Raw genomic sequence first — 26,082 nt, forward strand, 5'->3', positions numbered from 1 at the left:
GCTGCCGGGCGGGTTTCCCAGGGAACAAGAAACCCGGCAGTAAAAGGGAGGCGGGAGCTGCTGGGTCAAGAAGGTAAGTGCCATTTACAGCACTCCTTGAGGCCCAAGAGGAGCACGTGTGGTGTCCCCCCCGCCCACCTGGACTCTCAAGGAAGCCTTGGGCCTCCCCTCTGCTGATTGTGGTCTCTCTCTATCTCCCCTGCAGTGATCGCAGATCTACCCCCCCCCCCCCACACCCCAAAAGCCCGATGACTGCCTGCATGCCGTGATTGCTGCTGACCTCTTTCCACTCCCCCAGCACCAATCGCTCGCTCCCTCTCCCCTCCCGATTGCAGGCTACCGTCACCACGGGTTCCCAGCTGCGGCCTCCTACTGCTGGTTTTCCCGCCTGGCAACCGGCCAGCCATTCGACTTGGCCAGCTGTCGGGTGGGAAATGGAAGAAAAAAATTATAATGAGGTCAGCATGACATCCACATCTCTGGCCTTGCCGGGTTTTCCCCACATTACCACGCACTCTCCCCATAAATATCAGGGCCAATGAGTCACCAATCCTGTTACTTTATAGACTGAGCCAACAGACCACACTCTTATCTTTAACCCTTTAAGTTCCGTTTAAGTGTCACTTGTAAATACAGTGAGACCCTGCAGTATAAAAACAAAACAAATGCATTAAATCAAGTACATTAACCTTTTACTGTGTTTATTACTTCATCCTTATCAGTGTTTTGATTTTAAGTCCAAGCAAAGAATTCCAGTGACTTATAAAGACTTGTTACTCTCTCTAGCCACGAATTGTATTTTGCACACATGCCTATCAATGGTGTTATAGAAACATACAGCATAGAAGGAGGCCATTTGGCCCATCGTGCCTGTGCCGGCTCTCTGAAAGAGCTCTCCAATTAGTCCCACTCTCCTGCTCTTTCCCCATAACCCTGTAAATTTTTCCTTTTTAAGTATATATCCAATTCCCTTTCGCAAGTGACTGCTGAATCTGCTTCCACCACTCTTTCATGCAATGCATTCCAGGTCATAACAACTCGCTGAGTAAAACTATTTTTCTTCATTTCCACCACCCCCCACTGGCTTTTCCCTCCTCTGGTTATCGACCCCCCTGCCAGTGGAAACAGTTTCTCCCTAGCTACGCCTCATAATTTTGAACACCTCTATTAAATCTCCCCTTAACCGTTGTTGCTCTAAGGAGAACAATCCCAACTTCTCTAGTCTCACTACATAACTGAATTCTTTCATCCCTAGTACCATTCTGGTAAATCTCTTCTGCCCCCTTCCCAAGGCCTTGACATCCTTTCTAAAGTGTGGTGCCCAGAATTGGACACAATACTCCAGCTGATGTCTAACCAGTGATTTATAGAGGTTTTCCATAACTTTCTTTGTTTTTGTACTCTATGGGCTGGATTTTCATTGAGGAGGTGGGTAGGAGGCGGGACTACAACTTTCGGGGTTGTAGTCCCGCCTCCATCGAGTTGTAGTCAACCCACGCGATTTTGACTTGATTGACCTTGTTGAGCCCGCCCAGTGGGCTCAGCAGGCCAATTAAGGGCCACCTGGCAACAGGTGACGTCACATTGATATTTCATCTGTTGAGACCTATTGACAAATGAAATATCAGCGTTTCACAGCTGTTTGAAGCTGTCAAACACTGACAATCTGTACTCCAAAAATTCCTTCCTCTCAGGATGATTTAGAGATCTCTCCAGAACAGAAAGCTGAATGCTGCAATTTTTGACAGATCGCGGCCATTCTGCTTTCTGTGCCGGTGAGATGAGGGACTCCCGAGACCTGAAGGAAGGAAGGCTGTAAGTAAAACTTCTTTAAACACTTTAAACACACCAAACACACTTACCTCTGCACTCATGCACCCATCACTCACCTGAACACCGGACATCTGGACCCCTCCAAGCCCTTCAGCCCGGCGGCCCGCCTCGCTAACTTGGCGTGGTTTGGAGCTGTCGGGAATCCCACATTTCACCAATGAAAATAGGGATTAGGCTAAAAACTGCCTGTTAACTACCTGTTAACAGGCAGTTCATTGGCACTAATCCCCTTCCCGCCTCGGGGAGGCGGGTCCCAGTGCGGGTCAGGTACCCGCCTCCTTTGAAACTGGCATGGAGGCGGGTTGGGGGTGGGATGGGTTCGTGCCCCCCGATTTCGGGATTTTAACCCCCCACACGCCTCCAATCCCGTCTCCACGGCCCAATGAAAATCCTGCCCTATGCCTCTGTTTATAAAGGCAAGGATCTTATATGCTTTTTTAACAGCCTTCTCAACTTGTCCTGCCACCTTCAAAGATTTGTGTATATGAAGCCCCAAGTCTCTCTGTTCCTGCACCCCCTTTAAAATTATACCATTTAGTTTATACTGCCTCTCCTCATTTTTCCTTCCAAAATGCATCACTTCACATTTCTCTACATTAAATGGCACCAGCCATGTGTCTGCCCATTTCACCAGTCTCTTTATGTCCTCCTGAAGTTTGTTGCTATCCTCCTCATTGCTTACGACATTTCTAAGCTTTGAAATTATGCCCCCATACCCAAGTCAGGTCATTAATATATATCAAAAAGAGCAGCGGTCCTAATACCGACTCCTGGGGGACACCACTGTATATTTCCCTCTAGTCTGAAAAACAACTGTTCACCACTACTCTCTGCCTTCTGTCTCAGCCAATTTTGTATCAACACTGCCACTACCCTTTTAATCCCATGGGCTTCAATTTTGCTAGCAAGTCTATTACCAAATAACTTTTGAAAGTCCATATACACAACATCAACCGCACTACCTTCATCAACCCTCTCCGTTATTTCATTTGCCTTTAACAAATCCATGCTGGCTGTCGTTTATTAGCCCATGTTCCTCCAAGTAACAATTAATTTTGTCTCGGATTATTGTCGCTAGAAGTTTCCCCACCACTGATGTTGGGCTGACTGGCTGGTTGTTACCTGGATATCTCCCTCCCTTTTTTGAACAGGAGTGTAATATATCCTGTCAAAATCATATTATACGTTCTATGATAAATCTTTTAGGGGGAAAAATTGAGTCGCGCCCCCCTTGAGACGCTAACTTCGCCGGGGGGCTACTTTTAGTGCCCCTGCCCCCGAAATTCACCAGTAGAGTCCTCAGAGGGAGGCGGGGCGCTACTGGAAACGCGCCGCCTCCCCCTTGGGCCCTGCAAGTGAATATCGCGGCGCTATATGCATGCGCTGCGGCACGTCGCACCATGGTACTGCAGGCCTTCCTCCCCTTATTAAAGGGGAGAGGCCTAGCGCAGCGCGACCCAGGGCCCAGCTGGGCCTCCTGGGATCGGAGTGCCGGCAAAAGAGCCCGGCACTCGAGACGTGCCGGGCTCATGGAGCACAGCCGGCACTCTGCAGGGGATGGCTTCACAGAAGGCCGGGGACGGCAAAGCGGGCAGGTGCTGGCAGGCAACCAGCAACAAAAATGGCCACCCGGCACCTTCCCTTTAATTTGTGCCACCCCAGCTGCAGGTAGGCCCCCCCTGACCCAGTCGGACACGGCATCCGGCGGTAAATCAGGGTGCTACCGAAGATCGCAGCTGGGGCGCAAGTGGGGCATTGTGCACGGCAATGACGTCTTCGCCGGTGGCGCAGCGCCACAGGGCGCTAACGGTTACCACCGCTGCTAACATTCCATTGAATTTCACGGGAGGCGTTAGCGGCGCCGTGCCCAGGCGCTAGTTGCTTTGCGCCCCGTTAGTGCCCTCTTAGGGCGCTAACGGGAGGTGCAAATCACCAAATTTTTCCCTCTTCATCTTTAAAAAAAAATTCTAAATAGCTAATTATCTTGTAAGGAAGAAGGAAAAATTGGAGTGCAGGCTATCTCATATTGATTCAGTGAGAGATCGGGTGCTGAGATATAACCATCTTTTACTCAGGTTTTTAGGTTTAGCCTCCTGTCAAGCCCCCTTCTTCTGTCTCCCTGCCCCCTCCAAGAATCTCACACTAGATAGCATGAAACTCTAACACTAATCATCTCTAGTTCAGCTGTGGTCAAAATTGACCAGAAAAGAAAATGGTCATGTTGATTACAGGTTGCCATTTGTTAAAGCCCACTGTCTTCATGAAAAACTGTTTGGTGAGCCACTTTTCGTGACCAATATGATGCATGGTTCTTCTCCCCAATCTCCCCTCACACGTGATGCTTCGAGGCATTTGATATAATTTACACAATAGCATTGTGTGTTTAGCAAATCTTTCCCAATTATTTCCAAGCAGTTTTCATGATGACTGTAAAGATATTGGTATAACTGCATAACACATAGCATAAAGACCACTATACTCTGGTATTGTGTGTTGTCTTGCAGTCAATTAGGTTATTGACTTGTAGGAGTTGTGTATAATCATAGAAACAGCTCTCCAACCCTCCACTTAAATGCAGTATTGAGCTGTGTTCTAAACACTGCTTTTAAGATGGCTAGCATTCAGAATAAAATGACACTGAAGAAATAAAGAATCCACTTAGTTATGTAAATAAATCTCATGGTATCCCCTTAAAAGTATAATTTAAGAAGGACATGATGTTATCAGAGAGCACCTTCTAAAGAGTTCAATGTAACAGTTAAAAAAGTGTTTCTACATATTTTAAAAATGTAGTAGCACAAAGGCTGTACAGTATTTTTGAAATGTTCCTTTTAGAAGTGTACTTTGTTTACTTCAGCAAGGCTTGCCCTCATCAAACTAATCCCTGGTGAGATCATTCATTCTCCCCAAAATAATCTCATCAGTCTTCGTCTTTTTTATTGGGAGTCACAGTAAAAACAAACCCTTCACTCTCCTCAGAAGTGCAGGGCTGGTAGAACGTTTAAACTAACCACGTGCTGCAGGCTGTAGCAAATGTTTGCTGTTGCTCTTTGTTGAAAGAAGCCTTAAGCTGTGTGGTTCTGAGGGTTTCAGTGTGTAAGCCTCTGCTGCAGCTATGAAGCAGAATTATGGAAATACAGTTTGATGTCTGCAGGGAACATGCCTGTTTACTGCCTATAAACATCTTCCTAGGAGTACTCCTTAATATATAGTGTATATATTGTATTTTTCCCCAAAAAACACACACAATTAATCGAGTTTGACTGCAACTCAAACCGTCATTTTAACTTTGAGGGAAAGTATCCTTGTTTACTAAATCAAATACTATGAACTTTTTCAAGCTAGTACAGTTTGAGATCGAAATTAGTCATTGGGCTAAAATTAAACATGAAATGCACTGTTTGGACTGAACCTGTTAAATTGACCAACCAGATTAAGGGGACAACAGTTGTGTTCAGCACAGATGTCATCTGTTGGTTGGTGTGTTAACACCAGCCTAGGGTGAATTTACAGCATCGTTACTTCATGTTTGTGGGCTGATGTACAGTGCTGAGTTCAAGTTCTGACATGCTTAGACTCATTAACTTGATACTTGTTTCAGCTCCCTACAACTGGGCCGACAGAAATATCCCCTTTCACATACACAGAAATGCCTTTTCACTGTAACGCCTTTTTATTTACTCTTGATTTTAATTAAATTCTGGGTCAATGTAGATTTTGCTTGGCTACATAACTGGACTTCTAACATTTTAATAAAGTTGAAAAATTGTAACTATTCTCTTTAATCTCGGACAGATTAATGGTATTTGTTACATTTTTTGTTTTATCCTTTTTACTCTATATCATTTTGGCATCTGTGTTTCAGTCTGTGCTCCTGGGTGAATCCAGCTACCTTCATCCTAGAACGTTTTCACTTGCCCTGATACAATGGAGTGCCCGGGAAATGAATAGGAAACCCTTGTTCACATTATCTCAGCTACTGGTTCTGTCCTGTGCCTTCATGGAACCTCTTTGTTTTTAAAGGGCATTAGAATAACACAAGACCATGTTTAGGCTTTAACTGGAAAAAAAGAAAGACTTGCATTTATATCGCGCCTTTCACAACCTCAGGATGTCCCAAAGCGCTTTACAGCCAATGAAGTACTTTTGAAGTGTAGTCACTATTGTAATGTAGGAAACACGGCAGCCAATTTGCACATAGCAAGCTCCCACAAACAGCAATGTGATAATGACCAGATAATCGGTTTAACGTCTCATCCAAAAGACGGCACCTCTGACAGTGCAGCGCTCCCTCAGTACTGCACTGGAGTGTCAGCCTAAATTTCTGTGCTCAAGCCCCTGAAGTGGGATTTGAATCCACAACCATCTGACTCCGAGGCAGGAGCCACGGATGACACCTGCCAAATGCATTGATTAAACCATACTAGAGTAAGTGAATAATAGCAGAAATACAACATTTCTGCGGTAGTTAGTAAGCTTAGCTAGCTCTTCATACAGTAGAACATAATAGTTTCAGACTTCTATGCTAAGACTATGCTATAAATAATTTTTAGATGCAGAGATTTTTTATTTTCCTCAATTTCAGAACTTCTGTTTTAGCTCTTACAAACAGAATCACTGCAAACTATAGTCAAATTCCAGTCTCTTTGAAGGCTCTAGATAGACTCGCGAATTTTTCATACCCTCAGAATAAGGGTATTACTAGGATCTCATGAATTTAAATGATAAATTCAAAAAGAGTTGCCATTCAAACACATATTTGGAGAAATCATACAGAATATGTGTATTTGAATTGAGTGGCTTGGTTCCTCTCACAAGCCCCTTTTTTCCACATAAGCTGACAATGACTGTAACAAAGTGAGCTGGCATATTCTTCTGTGAGCGAAGCTGGCTTTTAACCCCCTTTTGAACTATGATGGACTTAATCAAGCCAATACCAAGCTAAATCTTAAGCAAAAATGCTTCATTTTTGCCTGCCAAATAATTGGGTCGTAAAGGCATTATTTCTTTTTCGACCTTTACTTTGCTTAAAACTGCAATTAAAGTGCTAGGGATCCACAGCAGGTCAATCACCATCTGAAAGAAAAATAACAGTTGATGTTTCAGATGTGACTCTTCATCTGCTAAATGATCACACCCAAAACCCAGCTGCAGCTGTCTTCCATTGCAACTTCATGTCTATACATTTTTTTTCTTGCCAGAACTCTCTTTTTGTAATTGCTCATCTCTCCCTAAGCTGCTTCCTCCTAATATGATAAAAATGGCCCCTGCTCTGTTCCCAGCATAAAGCTATGTTTTCTAGGTGGCCAGAGCAGTAATTACCACGTGAATTGAAGTGCTTGGGACCAAAACAATGGCCATATTGCGCAGAATAGCCAGTGTTGCCGGTATTTTAATTAATGTGTGACTTTTGCGACCAAGGAGTGGGAGGGGAAGAGTTATTGGGAGAGCAAAGAGTCACATTGTGTGATCAGAATTGCCATCAAAACTGACAGTAAATCAACAACAACAACTTGCATTTATATAGCACCTTTAGCATAGACTAACGTCCCAAGATACTTCTCAAAAGCATAATCAGACAAAAGGAGGATATATTAAAGAGGCTAAACCAGCATACAAAGACTGGGAATGTCATCTTACCCTATTCCCGTTCTTTGTGCTGTAGCAGTACTGGGCATTACGAACACAAGTTCATGCTTGGTGTACAGAGTTGCTGTGACATGCAGGGCTATCGATTCCACTGCCTAATCCCAGGAACATTTCTTTTTGCAGCTGTTTACAGCTGCTTTATTTTTTGAGGAAGAATCCAACACTTTGGTGCATGATTTAATGATGGTTTTGAGCTAACCGCAGCTGACATAGAAGCAAGACACAATTCCATAGTTAGGAATCACCAAGTAATTCCAAGCAAGATCCGATAATTACTCCTTTTTCAAGTAGCACGTGTCTATCTTTTCTTAGAACGGTCTATCAACAAGCCAATCAAAGGACCTCAGTTGCTGGTTTAAATCCTCTCCAGAAATGGTTGAAAGCTGCTGTATGGGGTGTGGAAAGAGGGGAATGTTGACATCCATAGCAGCTTCATATGGAACTTTTGGGCACAATTCCACATTTTACATTTCATAACATGTTTTTTTACATAAGCCCCAGTATTGTGTATTGTTTAATTTTTTTTAAGTTTTACTGCTAGATTGAGTCCTGCTTTGTGATGATCGAATTCCAACTAGATGACTGTGCAACAGTGCAATATAAAATGGTTACAGTCTCTTTCATATAGAAACATAGAAGATAGGAGCAGGAGCAGGCCATTCGGCCCCTCGAGCCTGCTCCGCCATTCAATGAGATCATGGCTGATCATCCAAACTCAGTACCCTGTCCCTGCCTTCTCCCCATATTCCTTGATCCCTTTAGCCTTAAGAAATATATCTAACTCCTTCTTGAATATATTTAATGAATTGGCCTCAACTGCCTTCTGTGGTAGAGAATTCCACAGGTTCACCACTCTCTGGGTGAAGAAATTCCTCCTCATCTCAGTCCTAAATGGCTTACCCCTTATCTTTAGATTGTGACCCCTGGTTCTGGACTCCCCCGCCATCGGGAACATCCTTCCTGCATCTAGTCTGTCTAGTCCTGTTAGAATTTTATAAGTTTCAATGAGATCCCCTCGTTCTTCTAAACTCCAGTGAGTATAAGCCCAATCGACCCAATCTCTCCTCATACGTCATTCCTGCCATCCCAGGTATCAGTCTGGTGAATCTTCCTTGTTATACAAGGATTTGGTGCTATATGTCTGGTCATAATACATAAATGCAATTTGAAAATCAAATTATATAGCCAGCAAATCAAAAGTGGCTCTAACCAGTCACAACCATTGAGTTGATGGTATGCTCAAGGTCTAGCAAAACAAGCGCCTGGAACTGCCAATGCTGTACACACATTAAATCACAATCCTGAGGCAGAAGGGTGGGAGATGGCACATGAATCACCTGGCAAATGCAGAAACATTAGTATGCTTGTCTCTTGCCCCACAGAGATTTTCTGACATCCAGTCTTGGATGAGTCTTAATTTCCTCCAGTTAAACATTCGGAAGCTCGAAACCAATGGCCCAGAAATTCGGGTCTCCACGGGTGAGTACGCACGGGGTACTCGCCTGTAGGCCCAACGGAAGTGCCGGCTTCGTGCATGCACGGGAAACCGGAACTTCCGTTCCCTTAAAGGAAGGGGTTCAGAGGTCGAACGCGTACGCCAGAGAGGCAGCGCGTGCGCATGGAACTTATGGTTTTTTTGCAGGTTTCTCCGGGAGGGTAAGTCTCCAGGAGTTACACATGTAAAAAGCAGGTGCAAGGCCTGCTTTTAACAAGGTAAGTGCTGAATTAATTCAAATTAAAACATTTTTTCCACAAGTTTATATTTTTTAAATACTTTAAAGAAAGGTAAGTTTATTTTTAGCCCCGTTAGAAAATGTAATTAATTTTTTCAAAATTTTAAATTATTGTTTAAAATAGTTATTTTATGTAATTTATAGTTATTTTAAAAATGTGATGTTTTGGGGCTTATAGTATTTATAGTTTTGACAGCTCTTCCTGTCAATTTTATGAAAGGGCATTTCCCTGCTACCATTGGCTCTCCATGGCCCACGTGATCCCAGCGGACGCATCGAACTAACTGCGCCCCTGGGATACGCAAGCACTGCGTGCCGGCAGTTGGAGCAGGCCCAGGATCGGAATCCCACACGGACCCACAGCACAACGGCCGGCGCGCTAGGTAAGTGCAGGTCGGAGGTTTGCACCCGCGGGAAGCCTCCGACCCCAATTTCTGGGCCATTGTCTTCTGCTCCCGTTATAAACTTGGTATTATTGCCACCGATTCCATCCCCCTCCTCAGCTACTGTCTCAGGTGGAACCAAACTATTTGCAACCTTGGGGGGCGATTTTCTGACGTCAGAGGAGGCAGGTTTGGAGGCGGGGAAGCCGGGAAAATCAGATTCAATGAGGGCGGGTTTGGAACCCGCTTCCGCGGGATTTTGCCAGTGACGATTTTGGTGGTTGGGAAACGGTCCCGCCTCCAGCTGGTCATAGTGCTACTTAAGATCATTAAATGCTCATTAAGGACCTCTCTCAGCCTATTTTGAGAGGCCCTCGTGATTTTTTGAGCATTTCGGCGTGTTCCACGCACCTAAACCAAACCTGGCAGGTTGACTCGTGGGTGGTCTCCTCACAGCTGCAGGTCCAACAAGACATTGTTTATTTCATCAAGGATTACTTGCAGGTGGCAGTCCTTTGCTTTAAAAGGTCTCTGAGCACTTTTACAAGGTCTTCCGAAGTCGGAGGTGCTGCAGCTTGAATCTATCAACTGTGGGACCTCCTTGGAAGACCCTCTCCCCGCTTGCAATGAGCGCTTCCCCAAAGGAGGCAACTGCAAGCAGCATGGGAACCATTCGTTTTCATTCTGCATGGACTTCAGATGAGGATGAGGAGCATCCATGGCAGCTGCAAAACCAGGCAACTCAGGAGCAACAGCAGCAGGAGCCCCAACCTCCTGCTCAGGCAGCTCAGCAGTAACATCAGCAGGAGCCCCAACCTCCTGCTCAGCCACCTTTTGCTGCACAGGGCAGAAGGCACCAACGCATCGAGGCACCTCGCCGCAGGAGATACCCCCGACAGAGGGTTTACAGACACAGGATGAGCTACCTCAACATGAGTGAGCAACAGTGCCAAAGGAGGCTGAGACTTTCATGAGAGGTTGTCCAAGAGATCTGCGGCCTGCTGCAGCAAGACCTGGTGCCCAGAGGAACGGGTGAACACCCCTTACCAGTGGCTGTCAAAGTCACCACTGCACTCAACTTCTTTGCTTCAGGCTCCTTCCAGGGATCATCAGCAGACATCAGCAGCATCTCACAGTCGGCCGCCCACAGTTGCATCATGCAGGTTACCGATGCCCGTTTTGCTAAGGCCCACAATTACATCCAGTTCACAAGGGATCAAGCAAGTATAACCGCCCGTTCGGTTGGCTTTGCAAATATGGCAGGCATGCCAATGGTGCAGGGCATCATAGACTGCACATATGTGTAGCCCTTAGGGCACCCCATCACAACCCAGCTATCTTTGTCAACCGAAAGGGCTTCCACTCCCTCAACGTACAGTTGGTGTGTAACCACAAGAAGGAGTTCTTGCATGTTTACGCCAAGTTTTGTGGTAGTTGCCGTGATTCTTTCATCCTGCGGCACTCTAGTGTTCCTCCGCTTTTCAATCCACCAAATCAACTTAACGGATGGCTCCTTGGTGACAAAGGCTACGCCTGAAGAAGTGGCTAATGACGCCGATCAGGAGGCCAGCTAACGAAACTGAAGAGCACTACAACGCCAACCGCACCTCGACCAGGTCCATCATTGAGCAAACCATTGGGTTGTTGAAGATGCGCTTCCTTTGCCTTGACTGATCAGGTGGAGCCCTGCAGTATACATCATACAGGGTCTCCAGAATGGTCATGGTCTGCTGTACACTGCACAACATCGCACAGCATCGTGGCTTGCAGCTTCCTTGTGAGCAAGTGGCTCAGTTCCAGCCCTCCTCAGATGAGGATGAAGAGGAGTAGCCGGAGGTCAGAGCGCCGGTGTATCAACCAGCGGCAGCATGCGAGCACATGGCTGCCCGGGATGCAAGGGATGAACTTATCATGGCCAGATTTGCATAGGTTGCCCAAGCTAGCACATGCCCTTGGCGCCATCCTAGGACATCATTGAAAATGGCCATGATTCTCTGGCCTCCTTTCACTCTGGCCACCAACCTGACAATGCAAGTGTGGCAGAGCCCGCAATGTGGAGCTGCCTAAGGCGAAAGAACAGATGCCATAACGCCAACATTTTGGCTTCAAATCATTTTTAATGCTTTCCAACAGGGTTGGCATTTCATCAATACACCGAAACATTCTCCCAATCTGCACACAGATCTGGAGGTTATATCCTTTGCCAGCTGGACCCACACAGCCTTGGTTTCTTTGACAGGCCTCTTCCTCCCAGATGAGTGGAAGAGCACCTCCCTGCTAGCTGTTACCCCCTCAAACAATATTTGCAGCACCTCATCCGAGAGCCTTGGGGAGGCCCTTGTCTTGGAATTGGACATAGTGGTTTCTCAGAATATGTTGCAGGTGGTGCAGCATAGGCAGAAATACTGTGGAATGAGCCAAGGCAGCAAGAAGCCATAAACTCAGACTGGAAAAGTGATGTCAGCAGAGGCGAGTTTCAGTCCCAAAACACGAATTGACCAAGGGCATCCCACACCTCTGAAATCAAGTGGCCAATCAGGGGAAAATCGCAAATTTTTGAAAATTATCAGTGGAGACGGGTTTCAAACCCACCCAAACTGAAACCCGCCTCCAGTGAGAAAATCGCCCCCTTGGAGTTCTATTCATTTCAAAACTGCAGAACCCCTCATCCATGCCTTTGCCATGACTAATCCCAATGCTCTCCTGGGCAGCCTCCCATCCTCCACTTTGCATGAATTTCAGCTTATCCAAAACTCTGTCCTCGTTGCCCATCACTCCAGTCCTCACTGTCATGCATTGGCTTCCAGTCCCCCAACCCCTCAAATTTAAATTATCATCCTGGTGTTTAAACCCCTCCATGGCCTCGCCCCTTGCTAACTCTAACCTCCTCCAGCCCTACAACCACTCTCCCTAAATGTTTCCCATTCCTGAATCCAGCCAGTTGTGCAACCCCGCCCTTCTCTGCCCCATCATTGGAAATCATGCCTTCAGTCACTTTGGCCCCACCCTCTGAAATTCCCTCCCTAAACCCCTTTAAAACCCTCCTTAAATCCCACTTTTGATCACTCCTCCTAATGTTTCCTGTGGCTTGGCCTTCAATTTGTTTTCCCTTTGTGCCCCTGAAGCATCTTGCAACATCTTTTCCAAGTTAAACGCACACTATAAATACAACTTCTTGATGGAGAGGGGAGAAAGTAATAAATGGGAGATGCAGATCACAATGCTGCCAGGAGTTTCCTGGCACTTCAGTATTCAACAAATTATCAATGTTACTAGTAAAAGACAAATTACTGCCAGTCAACTCTTGTTTGAATAATGGATGAAATTAAATGGATTTTCTGATTAAATGCTCACAGTTCTCATCTTTCAACTGCGAAGATTTCCTTGTCATTGGCAGCCAGGTGTGGTTCTGAAGCTTGCCAGTATTTTCAGTTAATGCGTGAGAGGGACCAGAAAAGCGATGATGTTGCCAAGCTTGTGATTTTGCTGGAACCTGCTACTATCCTGCATTTTCAGTATCTATTATTTTCATTTGAAACAATAAAAGAAATGTTGATTCAGTTGGACTTTAAGTAACTTGTTCAGTCCATCAGCGTTGCCTCTCTCCCCTGAAATTGCATTTTGTTGTTTCGTTCAGCAGCATTAGTTTTTCTTTTGCTGTCTCACTTTAACCCTCAGGTTGTCGGCAGGTCCAGGGAAATCCCTGGGCAGATTGGTTTTGTTTTTAGTTCATGCATTGCATAGCTCAAGAAAACACTTACAGTAACTCAGTTGTTTTAATCGGGGGCAGCTTTATTAATATAATAATCTTATAGAGCGAACCTATACACAAAACACAATTTTAACAATCTTAAAAACAACCTGTGTGACCTAACAACCATCCTTTGTCCCATTCCTTCTCCTTCCCAGTTCTCATCCATATTTATTAGCTTTAATTTTTCCTGCCTGATCTATCCTAACCTTGTTTCAGAAAAAAAAGAAAATTATTCAATTACTTATTTTCCTCCTTCTCACCATTAAAGTTTAGAAAAGTTGAGTTTTCTATTGGCTTAATGCCAGCTATAACGGCTGTGACTCTGACCAGTGGAAAGATTGGCCAGACTTGGCAAACATATATGAATGCATCATGCTACTTTTATGCATTAACACAGGAAGGAGTCTGCCAAACCCCTGGAACCTGATAGCACCCACAGTTGTTGGTGAGCTAGTGTGGACAGAGGGTGCAATTGGTACTAGATTAATGAAAAAACTTTTAAAATTGTAACACTAATTTAAGGATACTCACCTTGGGCACACTTCAAAGTTTTGCATTATAACATCTTGTTTATGTGTCTCAAACATCTCAAAGCACCTCAAGCACAAATACTTACTTTGAAGTTCAGTTACTGTTATGTAGGCAAACTGTCTACCTACCACCAGTTAGCATATGATGATGAATGGTCACTTGGGTGGAAGGCATCCAGGCCCCTAGCAAAGTGATAACCCCTTCAGAGAAGAAGGAGAAAATTAATTGGGGGTGGGGGGAAGGAAGGTGAGTGGGGGAGGGGGACACACGAGCCTTCACCTAAAGTTTATGTGGTGATGCAGTTTGCCACTTTTACCCATTCGTTTTTGGTAAAAGGCGATGCCTCTAGTATTTGACTGACTCACAGCTGAAAATCTGTTAGCAGATTTCCCGTGGTTACAGTCATAACAAAGGATTGTTAGTCCTGCAACAATAGCCTCTGTGTGATTCAGGCCCGAATGGTTTTGAACAAGAAGCTTTAATATGCATTGGATAATAACAGTATGGTTCTTATACAACTGTTCTACAGATTACATTAAATGGCAAGCAATTAATACAACCTGGTTTCTGGGCCCGGAGTGATCAGTTCCGGCTCTCTAGGCTACCATTAAGATGAATTGACTTCTGACTGTCCCGAGACCACTTTAATACATTTCATTCTTATACTATTCAACTACCTTGGGCTGCACCTACGTATAACAGTATTCCACCAAGCTAGTGCCACGTTTGAGATGTTTATTCCATGTTCTAATCTTTTTGACCTCTAACTCTGTCCTACAAGCTTTGTTTATTGTACTGTAATGCATAGGCCAATCTTTATCTTTTACTGTGCCATGTGGTGTCTTAGCAACTAGTCCCTTTTCTGGATATGGACCATCTCTTGACCTGGCTGTTTATCATTCTCTGTCTTTTGAGTTTCCAAACTGTCTTTGTTCATACACAACGCCAAGATTCAATTTCCCCTTTCCTCCATATTCGCTCTCTGGCTAAAATGCTAAAGCAAAGTATGCTGGGATACGTTGACTATTAAAACCACTTTAAAATATTCTAACACAATCTCACCGGTTGACAGCTCTGCCAACCTGGTGGACCATCTACTCTTAAGTTTCCATTGCCATTCTGAGCTGGCCAGGAGACTGAATCTGCATCCTGGCACTCCCTTCGTCCCTCAAGTTCGTGAACCTACATGATATGTCATGACCCGACTGTTGCATCTGCCCAATGGCAATTTGTTTTATCCAGTAATGGCAAATTAATTTACAAATACTTGTCCGCAAAGAGCAACTATTTATGAAATAACCTGGATTGATTGAAAAATTCTTTTTTCAAAGCTTTGTCCACATTTCTGATATTTTGAAGCATTTCTGCCCAGGACAGCAGCAAGGTGTCTTGTTCTTTACAGCTCCCCTGCAAAAAAAAAATCACAAGTCAACCTGGTACTTCTGGTAATAGTGTTAGACTCCAGACCGGAGGGTCCTAAATCCGAGTTATTAATTTCACCTTAAGCTCCATCTCGGGTTCAGGGTTCAGTCCTCTGCAGCCAATCATAGAGCAGCAGTAAGATGATACAAACTTGTCTCACATCTACCCTCCTTGTGGTAGTTTGCATTGTTCCCAATTTAATGATTTATTTTTGCTGCAGACATATATATGTGCTTCCGAACTTATCAATGTTGAAGTAACTAAGTACACTATTTCTCATCACAACAGAATAACCCCGAAGTAATTAGAAACAGATGCAGATGCAGTACATAAAATGACAAACTTAATCTCCAATCTACCTAAATTTTGCCAGCGGCTCACAAACCACACACCTAACCTAAAGCATTTGTAAAACTTGATTTTTCTTAGCAATTCGAGTGGGAAAATGTCGTCGGGCATGAGTTATTCTGCAATATTCCCCAATTTTTCTTTTCAACTTAGATTTTTATTGTCCAAACAGTTTTCAACCAATTGTTTAAATTGGCATAATAGCCAGGTTTGGACGAAGGGCTCCTGTTTTAGTTTTGAAAAGCTTGACATATTCCATTCATCTGATATCTCTTCGTTCTCAAAGTGCCAGTCCATTTTAATTTGACTTTTGTGAGGCTCACCATCATGGTGTGACTGATCTGTCTTTAAACAGTCCATGATTGAGTGCAGGCACAAATACCTTGGACTCCAGGACAAAGCTGGGCATTGTGCCATTCTGTTAAATATACTGTATGGAATGTGTTGGTCAGGATGGAAAACACCATCATCGTAGGTTGAAATTTATTCTTCACAAACACCTAGAACATAAAGTAAATCCAGTTAAAGGCTGATTGGACAGTTATACTTTCAAAGAATTGAAATGCTGTGGTGCAGTGAATTGAAATGCAGTAGACATCTTTCTGTGAATAAAAGCTTTTGGAAAGCTTATTTTGGCCTGCGACTAAAACTGACGAAGCTGCACACTGCTGTGAATGTGGCTATGATCTCAGCTCTGTATGTGGTGTCCTCCTATTTCACTCGTATGTGACATTTCTTTGTACAAATGAGCTCTTTGTGTTCAGATATATTGCCGTTTTGTTGTATCGCACTTAGGATTTAGGAGCCAGTAGGTGTTACTTCTTGATGGGCAGACGGTAGTAGATTTGTCTCTGTTTTCAGCCATGGCAAATCCATGTCGGCCACAAACTAAATCTTCCTTTTGGTGACAGAGATGAAGGAATGTGTGCTCGCTCGGCAGACTTTTCTCTACACAGGCCATTACCATTCAGAATCCCAGAGAGCAGGCTTGTAATTCCACTGATGTGCGTTTTTTGCAGTTTAAGCAAATATTGCTGACTGGCAGTGAGAGTTAGAATATTGTCTTTTCAGCTCTGAGACCTGAATTCACGTTGCTTGAAATGAAGAAATGAACGTCTCCTTTCTCAAATGCTGGACCTGGCCCCAGTAGGTCAGGGATCGGGCCCTGGCCTCTTCTCTCCCTCCCAGGCGGTTTGTGTATTTCTTGCCGCCTCCTCCATCCTCCCCTTTCATTAAAAATTTTCAGCTGAGCCAGAAAGTCGCAAAACAGAAAGAGAGGTACAGGCTGCCTGATGAATGACGCCCAACACTATTGCCATTCTCCCCTCTTTTATTTTCTCTCCCACCTCCCCACTAAGTCTCACCAGCCACGAGGCCTCCCCTGCTGGAAAGCAGGCGGTGCCTAATAAAATTCTACAAAAGCTTGCAAGTTGGGGCTAAGTGCCTTTTTTTTAAGTCTGTTTCTTTTTGGGGCTGGCCATGTGCCACAGAGAGGCAGATCCAGGGACTGCAGTCCAGCTGTAGAGGTTGACTCCCACACCAGGTTACAGATGCAGCAAGTTAGGACACTGATTGCAGCAAAGGTCCGATGCCACAGATAACGCCAGATGTCGAGCTAGGCTTGCCCTGTGCTCTGATCACTGCTCCAGTCTGGATATTTAGGTAGGGATTCGGTGAACTACATAAGGTTTCCTCATGTATGGTTACATAATTTTGAGTAGTTCTGCATAGCATTCAGCCTAACACAAAAAGCATGTTGGCATACTCCTCTGAGAATTAAAATGTCACACTGCCGTTCTGCAGTTAGGTTTAAATGTATTACTTAAGGAAACTAAAGAGCATGGTACCATGCATCTGACCCATACCTAGCTGAACGTGCATGATGCTAACAATTGCCCAGAATGGAAAATCTTATTCCACAGCATTGAAGTTTCTCAAATTATCCATAACTTTGGTCATGGGCTAGACCCAAACCTTTATTCTCAGTTATCCACCTCTGGAATTCTGCTCTAAAACAATGAAGCATCTGTCTTTGATATCTCAAAACCCTTTGACAGATTCTGGCACTCTTCTTCTAAACAAGTATATTGTCTGCTGCCAAAAGAATGTTCAGGGCTATCTAGTTTCCAGAATCCATTCTGTGCTGTGTTTGGTGACTTTTTCCATGAACTCAGGATTTTTGGAAAAATTATGGTTAGTTCCTCCATTGTTTCCTCTCCTGCCTCTTTCTGTATTCTGTGATGTATACTAGCTGGGTCTGGTGACAGTACCCTTTTGAATACTTATCACCAGTAGTGGCTCTTCCACATTCTCCTTGGGTGCACTTACAGTCCTACATTTGCACTCCTTTGTAAAAGCTGATGAAACATATGTATTGAACATCTCTGCCATTCCTTCACTCTCAAGTGCAAGATGACCCCCTTTGTCTTTGTGGTCTACCTCTTTCGTTGTCCTTATACTTTATATGCACTTATAAAATCCCTTACCGTTTCATTAATGTTGACTGCCAGTCATCTTTAATATTACAGCAAGTAATCAAAAAGGCAAATGGAATGTTGGCCTTTATTGCAAGGGGGCTGGAGTATAAAAGCAGGGAAGTCCTGCTACAACTGTACAGTGTATTGGTGAGACCACGCCTTTAGTACTGCGTACAGTTTTGGTCTCCTTATTTAAGGAAGGATATACTTGCATTGGAGGCAGTTCAGAGACAATTCACTCGGTTGATTCCTGAGATGAGGGGGTTGACTTATGAAGAAAGGTTGAGCAGATTGGGCCTATACTCATTGGAATTTAGAAGAATGAGAGGTGATCTTATTGAAACATATAAGATACTGAGGGGGCTCGACAAGGTAGATGCAGAGAGGATGTTTCTCCTCGTGGGGAAATCTAGAACTCGGGGACATATTTTCAGAATAAAGGGTCACCCTTTTAGAACTGAGATGAGGAGGAATTTCTTCTCTGAGGGTCGTAAATCTGTGGAATTCTCTGCCCCAGAGAGCCGTGGATGCTGGGTCATTAAATACATTTAAGGTGGAGATAGACAGATTTTCGCAAGATAAGGGAGTGAAGGGTTATGGGGAGCGGGCAGGGAAGTGGCTTTGAGCCCAAGATCAGCCATGATCATATTGAATGGCGGAGCAGGCTTGAGGGGCCAAGTGGCCTATTCCTGCTCCTATTTCTTATGTTCTTTTAGTTTTCCTAATTTCTCTATTTGCTTCCTTTTTTCATATTTCTTGTAGCTTTCTTACTTATTATCCCTCCATATTTATTGTATGTCTCTAGAACACACATCTCCATTATTGCTCTAACCCCTCTTTATTTATCCTTAAAACTTTTGTCTTTGTATTCCCTTACTCCCAGTCAAAATATTTGCATTGAATGGTGTGAAGTTGCTGTATTTCTGCAGTAAACTAAACACGTCAGAGAAAGTTAAGTCAAATCATTTCAATTCTGAGTACCCTTTTAATGGCGTGCTTAGTGTTCATTACAATCAACATCTTTGGCACTGAAAATTAACTATTACAAATGTGTCTTCAGGTTTTAATTGTTGTTGGAGATTTTAAAAATGTAAAATTTTAAATTAATTTTTTTAACTTTTCCATTTTGTCTTTTTTCTCTCTCTTAATCCAATCTTTCTTTCCCTCTCTATTTCTCTTTCTGTACCTGATTTGACATTGAATTCACTCACTCTAATTTACACTTCCTTCTCAGTCCTTACACTGTTAATTTCACAATGCTTCAATCTGATTGGTTAAGGAGATACACAGTTGCTTGCTCTGTTCACTCAAGTCCCAGATGCCCTGTTTCCCTCGCTGCACCGTTATCAGCTCACACTTTCAGCAACTTCCCACACAAAAAATTTCAAAACCTAAATGTGCGCGGGCAAGCCTAACATGTCCTGCTACAGCAAATTATGGCCCAATATGTCATTTTTTCCCCCAACCATTTAGTCTGAGCTCAATTGCCTTTCATTCCACTGAAATTAGCTAGATTACAGACTTAGACATTTAGCTTAGACTCCTTTCTCTTTATCTGTTTGCAATGTGCACCAATTAGACAATGGTTAACCATTTCTCAGTGTACTCCTATCTTCTGGTCACTGATCCAGAACCAGATCTAGCGCTGTATCCCTTTTTTGTTGGGCATGCAACATGCTTCTTAAAAAAACAGTCCCGAATGCTTTAAGTACCACTCATTGTTTTGACTGCAAACTTCTATCTTATTCCAGTCCATTTTGATTAAAAGAAAATCTTCCATTTAATTTAATTTCTGGAATAAGAATAGCCTGTACAGGATGGATAGGAGTCACCTGAACAGGGCTGGGATCAGTGTCCTCCCTGGGAGATTAGCTATGGGGGTGGATTTAACCTAATATGGTAAGGGGGATGGAAGAAACAAGATGAGGGAGTTTTCAGGAATGAATAAGAGCAAGGGGTGTCTGAAAGGGGAAATAAAATTCAGAAATGTAAAAGGACAGATCTGAAGGATTGGGAATTAAATAGTAAGATTGTTAAATACATTGGAGCCAGGATTGAATGGTAAGTATGTGAATGCACAAAGCATTCAATACAAATTTGGAAAGTTTGAAGCATTATTAACTATGAAGTGGTATGATACAGTTCTTAAAATAGATGTGGTTTAGCTTTGGGCAAGACTAGAAACTTGATATTCCTGGTTATAATATTTTCAAAAGAGAGAGAGAACGGGGTCGGATAACGGTATTACTAAGGCCTTTATCACAGTGCTAGAACATAAGAATGCTGGACAGATTGGATATGGATAGATTTAGGAACAGGAAGGAAATGGTAGAATTCTCATTTTGTATTACGGACCATCAAACAGTGGAGCACAGGTAGAGGGGGAGATTTGTGGACAGTTTAGAGATCTATAAGAATGGGGCAATAATATTGGATGATTTAACTATCCCAAGATAGACTGAATCAAGGTAATGTATGGGGGATGGGAAACCAGCCAGGAGAACATTGGAGTAGTCAAGTCTGGCAGTTACAATGGCATGCATAGAGGTTTCAGTGGCAGAGGGTGCGAAGAGAAAGAAAAAGAAAGACTTGTATTTCTATAGCGGCTTTCACAACCTCAGGACGTCCCAAAGTGCTTTACAGCCAATGAAGTAGTTTTGAAGTGTAGTCACTGTTGTAATGTGGGAAACGCGGCAGCCAATTTGCGCAATTTGCGAAGTAGTGACAGAAATGGGCAGTGTTGTAGAGATGGAAGTAAGCTGTCTTTCTGATGAAGCGGATATGGGGTTTAGACAGTTCCCTACACCTTTGTCCAACAGAAAAGAAAGTGTGGCAACTAATTGATGAGAAGAGAACAATTGGGAAATAGTGACCACAACATAGTTTGGTTCAATGTGAAAATGGAAAGGATAATGAAGTGTCAAAAATTAAGATACTAGACCAGAAAAGGGCAAGGTTCTGTGAGATCTGACCCAAATAAACTGGGCAAAAAAGTTAGCAAACAGGGTGAAGGATCAGCCATGTGGAATCTTCAAATATTAAATGAATAATGTACAAAATAAATATATTCCTATAAAGTGAAAATGGGGTACATCAATGTATGGAATTCCTTGGCTAAGTAGAGATTAAAATTGAACCTAAACTTAAAATATGTTTAAAATTAGGGCTAGCAATACTAAAAATAATGGAGAAATATAGAAAGTGTATTGGGGAGGTGAAAAAGGAAATTAGAAGAGCTAAAAGGAATTTGTAAAAAGACTAGTAGATAATAGTCCTTATTTCCTTTTATATTATAAAGCATATAGAAACTGAGAATAGTTAGAGAGGATAGGATGAGGGGAGAATCTAGTTTTGGAGGATGAAAGTACATTGAAGATATTAAATGTTTTACATGTTTTTCCAAATGATGGAAATGAGAATTTAGGTGTACTGGAGGAGCATGTGGAACAGTTAGAGACAACTGTAGAAAAGAGATCGGTTATGGAACCAAGTAGCCAAACTCAAAGTAGATATGTCACCAGATCCTGATGACATGCGTCCAAGGCTGTTGAAGGAAGTCAGAAAAGAGATGGCAAAGGAACTAACCACAATTTTTCAATCCTCCTTAAATACCCAAGTTGAAACATAGAAACATAGAAGATAGGAGCAGGAGTAGGCCATTCGGCCCCTCAAGCCTGCTCCGCCATTCAATGCGATCATGGCTGATCATCCAAATTCAGTACCCTGTCTCTGCTTTCTCCCCATATCCCTTGATCCCTTTAGACTTAAGAAATATATCCAACTCCTTCTTGAATATATTTAATGAATTGGCCTCAACTGTCTTCTGTGGTAGAGAATTCCACAGGTTCACCACTCTCTCTGGGTGAAGAAATTCCTCCTCATTTCTGTCCTAAATGGCTTACCCCTTATCCTTAGACTGTGACCCCTTATTCTGGACTCCCTGACCATCGGGAACATCCTTCCTGCATCTAGTCTCTCCAGTCCTGTCAGAATTTTATGTTTCAATGAGATCCCCTCTCATTCTTCTAAACTCCAGTGAGTACAAGCCCAATCGATCCAATCTCTCCTCATACGTCATTCCTGCCATTCCAGGTATCAGTCTGGTGAATCTTCGCTGAACTCCCTCCATGGCAAGAACATCCTTCCTCAGATAAGGCGACCAAAACTGCACACAATACTCAAGAAGGTGTGGTCTCACCAAGGCCCTGTACAACTGCAGCAAGACATCCTTGTTCCTGTACTCAAACCCTCTTGCTACGAAGGCCAGCATACCATTTGCCTTCTTAATCGCCTGCTGCACCTGCATGCTTACCTTCAGCGACTGGTGCACAAGGACACCCAGGTCTCATTGCACTTCCCCTTCTCCCAATCTATTGCCATTCAGATAATAATCTGCCTTCCTGTTTTTGACACCAAAGTGGATAACCTCGCATTTATCCACGTTATATTGCATCTGCCATGCTTCTGCCCAATCACCCAACCTGTCCAAACCATCCTGGAGTTTTTCGGCATCCTCCTCACAGCACACACGCCCACCCAGCTTTGTGTCGTCTGCAAACTTGGAGATATTACATCTAGTTCCCTTGTCTAGATCATTAATATATATTGTGAATAGCTGGGGTCCAAGGACTGATCCCTGCGGTACCCCACTAGTCACTGCCTGCCACTCGGAAAAAGACCCGTTTATTCCAACTCTTTGCTTTCTGTCTGCCAACCAGTTCTCTATCCAAGTCAATACCTTGCCCCCAATCACATGTGCCTTAACTTTATACGCTAATCTCTTATGCGGGACTTTATCGAAGGCCTTTTGAAAGTCCAAATACACCACATCCACTGGTTCTGCCTTATCTATTTTACCAGTTACATCCTCAAAAAATTCCAGTAGATTAGTCAAGCACGATTTACCTTTTGTAAATCCATGTTGACTTTGTCTGATCCTGTCACTGTTTTCCAAGTGCTCTGCTATTACATCTTTTATAATGGACTCTAGCATTTTCCCCACTACTGATGTCAGGCTTACCGATGTCTGTAATTCCCCGTTTTCTCTCTACCACCTTTTTTGAATAGTGGGGTAACATTAGCTACCCTCCAATCCATGGGTACTGTTCCAGATTCCATCGACTGTTGGAAGATGATCAGCAATGCATCTACTATTTCTAGGGCCACTTCCTTAAGTACCCTAAGATGTAGATTATCAGGCCCTGGGGATTTATCGGCCTTCAATCCCGTCAATTTCCCTAACACCATTTCCCTACAAATACTGATTTCTTTTAGTTCCTCCCTTTCATCAGACCCTATATTCCCTGTCATCTCTGGGAGGTTATTTGTGTCCTCCTTTGTGAAGACAGAACCAAAATATGTATTTAATTGGATGCCATTTCTTTGTTCCCCATTATAAATTCCCCTGATTCTGACTGCAAGGGACCTATGCTTGACTTCACCAATCTTTTTCTCTTCACATATCTATAAAAGTTTTTACAGTCAGTTTTTATGTTCCAAAGCAAGCTTACTCTCATATTCTATTTTCCCCTTCTTAATTAATCCCTTTGTCCTCCTTTGTTGAATCCTAAACTGCTCCCAATCCTCAAGTTTACTGCTTTTTCTGGTCAATTTATATGTCCTCTCCTTGGATCTTATGCTATCCCTAATTTCCCTTGTTAGCCACGGTTGAGTCACCTTTTTTGTTTTATTTTTATGCCAAACTGGGATGAACAAATTCTGTAGTTCATCCATGCGGTCTTTGACTATTTGCCATTGCCTATCCACCGTCAACCCTTTGAGTGACATTCCCCAATCAATCCTACCCAACTCGTGCCTCATACCATCATAGTTTCCTTTATTTAAATTCAGGATCCTAGTCTCTGAGTCAACTACTTCACTCTCCATCTTAATGAAGAATTCTATCATATTATGATCACTCCTCCCCAAGGGGTCTCGTACAACAAGATTGCTAATTAATCCTTTCTCATTACATAATACCCAGTCTAAGATGGCCTGATCTCTAGTTGGTTCCTCGATATATTGGTCCAGGAAACCATCCCGTAAACACTCCAGGAATTCCTCCTCCACAGTATTGTTACTAATTTGGTTAGCCCAATCTATATGTAAATTAAAGTCACCCATGATGACTGCTGTGCCCTTATTGCACGCTTCTCTAATTTCCCTTTTAATGCCATCCCCAACATCCGCATTACTGTTTGGAGGTCTATATACTACTCCCACTAACGTTTTCTGCCCCTTGGTATTTCTCAATTCTACCCATACAGATTCCACATCATCAGAACTAATATCCTTCCTTACAATTGTGTTAATCCCCTCTTTAACCAGCAATGCTACCCCACCTCCCTTTCCTTTTTGCCTATCTTTCCTGAATATTGAATACCCCTGGATGTTGAGTTCCCAGCCTTGGCCACCCTGGAGGCATGTTTCCGTAATCCCAATCAAATCATAGTCATTTACCTCTATTTGCGCAGCTAATTCATCCACCTTATTACGAATGCTCTTGAGCTAGGGGACGAGAGGGCAGTCAACGTAACAACCCTCCAGAAGTGAGAGAAGGGTGGATCAGGTCATTATAGATCAGTTAGTCCAATGTCATTTGTGGGCAAATTCTTAGAATCTATAATTTGAGTACAAATTAGTGAGCATTTAGAGATGCATGGGTTAGTGAAGGACAGCCAGCATGGCAGTGTTAAAGGCAAGTTGTGTTTCACAAATTAGGATTTTTTGAAGTGACTGATTGTGTAGATAAAGGGAATGCAGTAAATTTATTGTATATGTATTTTCAGAAGGCATTTGATAAAGTGTGCCTCGGGAGGTTTGTTACAAACATTCAGGTGAATAGATTAAGAGAAAATATAGCAGCCTGGATAGAAAGTCGGTTGGCGAGCAGGAAACAAAGGATTAGGTTTAACTAAGTCAAGTAAGGTATGTTGTATATTAACACAGTGCAGGTGCTGTAAGTACAGGTGTGGTAAGATATTGCACGAACAGCATTATCTATTTGCATGCAGTGGTTGGGGGGGGGGGAAATGTGCTGATAACAGACGTGAGCCATTTATAGACCAAGGATTACTACAGTGAGCAAGCAGTCTGCCCTGGAGTAGTTTCTTTGTTCTGTCCAAGCAGTATGATTTTCCTTCCTCTAATGCAGTAAGAGATAGCTAAATTTGAAATGCATTTTGTCTTTCCTGGAGGTGGTTTGATTCCAGGTAGCCCAGACTTGACACTGGATCTGCAGTGGGTCCAGTGTGCCTATGTAAATCGTGCATGTGTGAGACAGGGATGCTGGCGAGGTGTGACATACATACATTGCAATTAGTCTTCGCAAGATCTCTGATTTCTGATCTTTCTTTAAATTCCCCCCTGACCAATTACTGGTCTGTAAAATTGAATTATGGCTAAGGTTGCCAACCCTCCAGGGTTGCCCTGGAGTCTCCAGGAATTAAAGATTAATCTCCTGGATACTACTGCGAGCAACCTGGGTGAAACATTATCGGTTCTTTGAACACTTTTGCTTATTACTTATAGAACTATTGGAGATGGGAAAAGAAGGCTGTTTGACTGGGCAGAGCAATTGAAGGTGAGAGCTCGTGTGATAAAATCTCCAGGAATGCATCCAACCAGAGTTGGCAACCCTAAATATGGCAGTTCAGTGGTGCTGAAGGTTGGTGCACCAAAATGCAGTGCCACAAAAAAGCAGGCCGGGAGTTTGCATTTGTGGTTCCTTACAGAAAATGTCCTACTTTGACTTTGAAGAACAGGCACTTCCTACAGGGTGGTAGCGCTTGTCAAATGGCTGGCATTGTCAGAGGTCTGGTTGCGCATCTGTCCTGTTGGCCAATAAATTGTACAGTAAAAGGTGGTGCAAAATGGGCACTGCATTTGTTTTCCAAATGGAATTGGTTGTGTAACTATTTAGTATGAAAGTGGTGTGATGCTGGTTCTTGGGG

The 26,082-nt window shown here is 43.3% G+C and overlaps 1 protein-coding gene across 4 annotated transcripts in view; it reads left to right on the forward strand.

Moving 5' to 3' along the window:
* lhpp (phospholysine phosphohistidine inorganic pyrophosphate phosphatase) overlaps nucleotides 1-26,082 on the forward strand; it is a 195,936-nt gene that overhangs the window by 167,790 nt on the left and 2,064 nt on the right. The window contains exon 7 of one of the 4 annotated variants that reach the window (XM_085994625.1): nucleotides 25,661-25,712. The exons of the other annotated variants lie outside the window; for them this stretch is intronic. Within the exon in view, the coding sequence (XP_085850751.1) occupies nucleotides 25,661-25,712 (52 nt within the window). The remainder of the gene's footprint in view (nucleotides 1-25,660; nucleotides 25,713-26,082) is intronic. 4 annotated transcript variants of the gene reach the window in all.

This window comes from Somniosus microcephalus, chromosome 8 (genome assembly GCF_052327205.1).
Source record: "Somniosus microcephalus isolate GS21.2 chromosome 8, FLI_Smic_1.0, whole genome shotgun sequence".
Classification (NCBI taxonomy): Eukaryota; Metazoa; Chordata; class Chondrichthyes; order Squaliformes; family Somniosidae; genus Somniosus; species Somniosus microcephalus.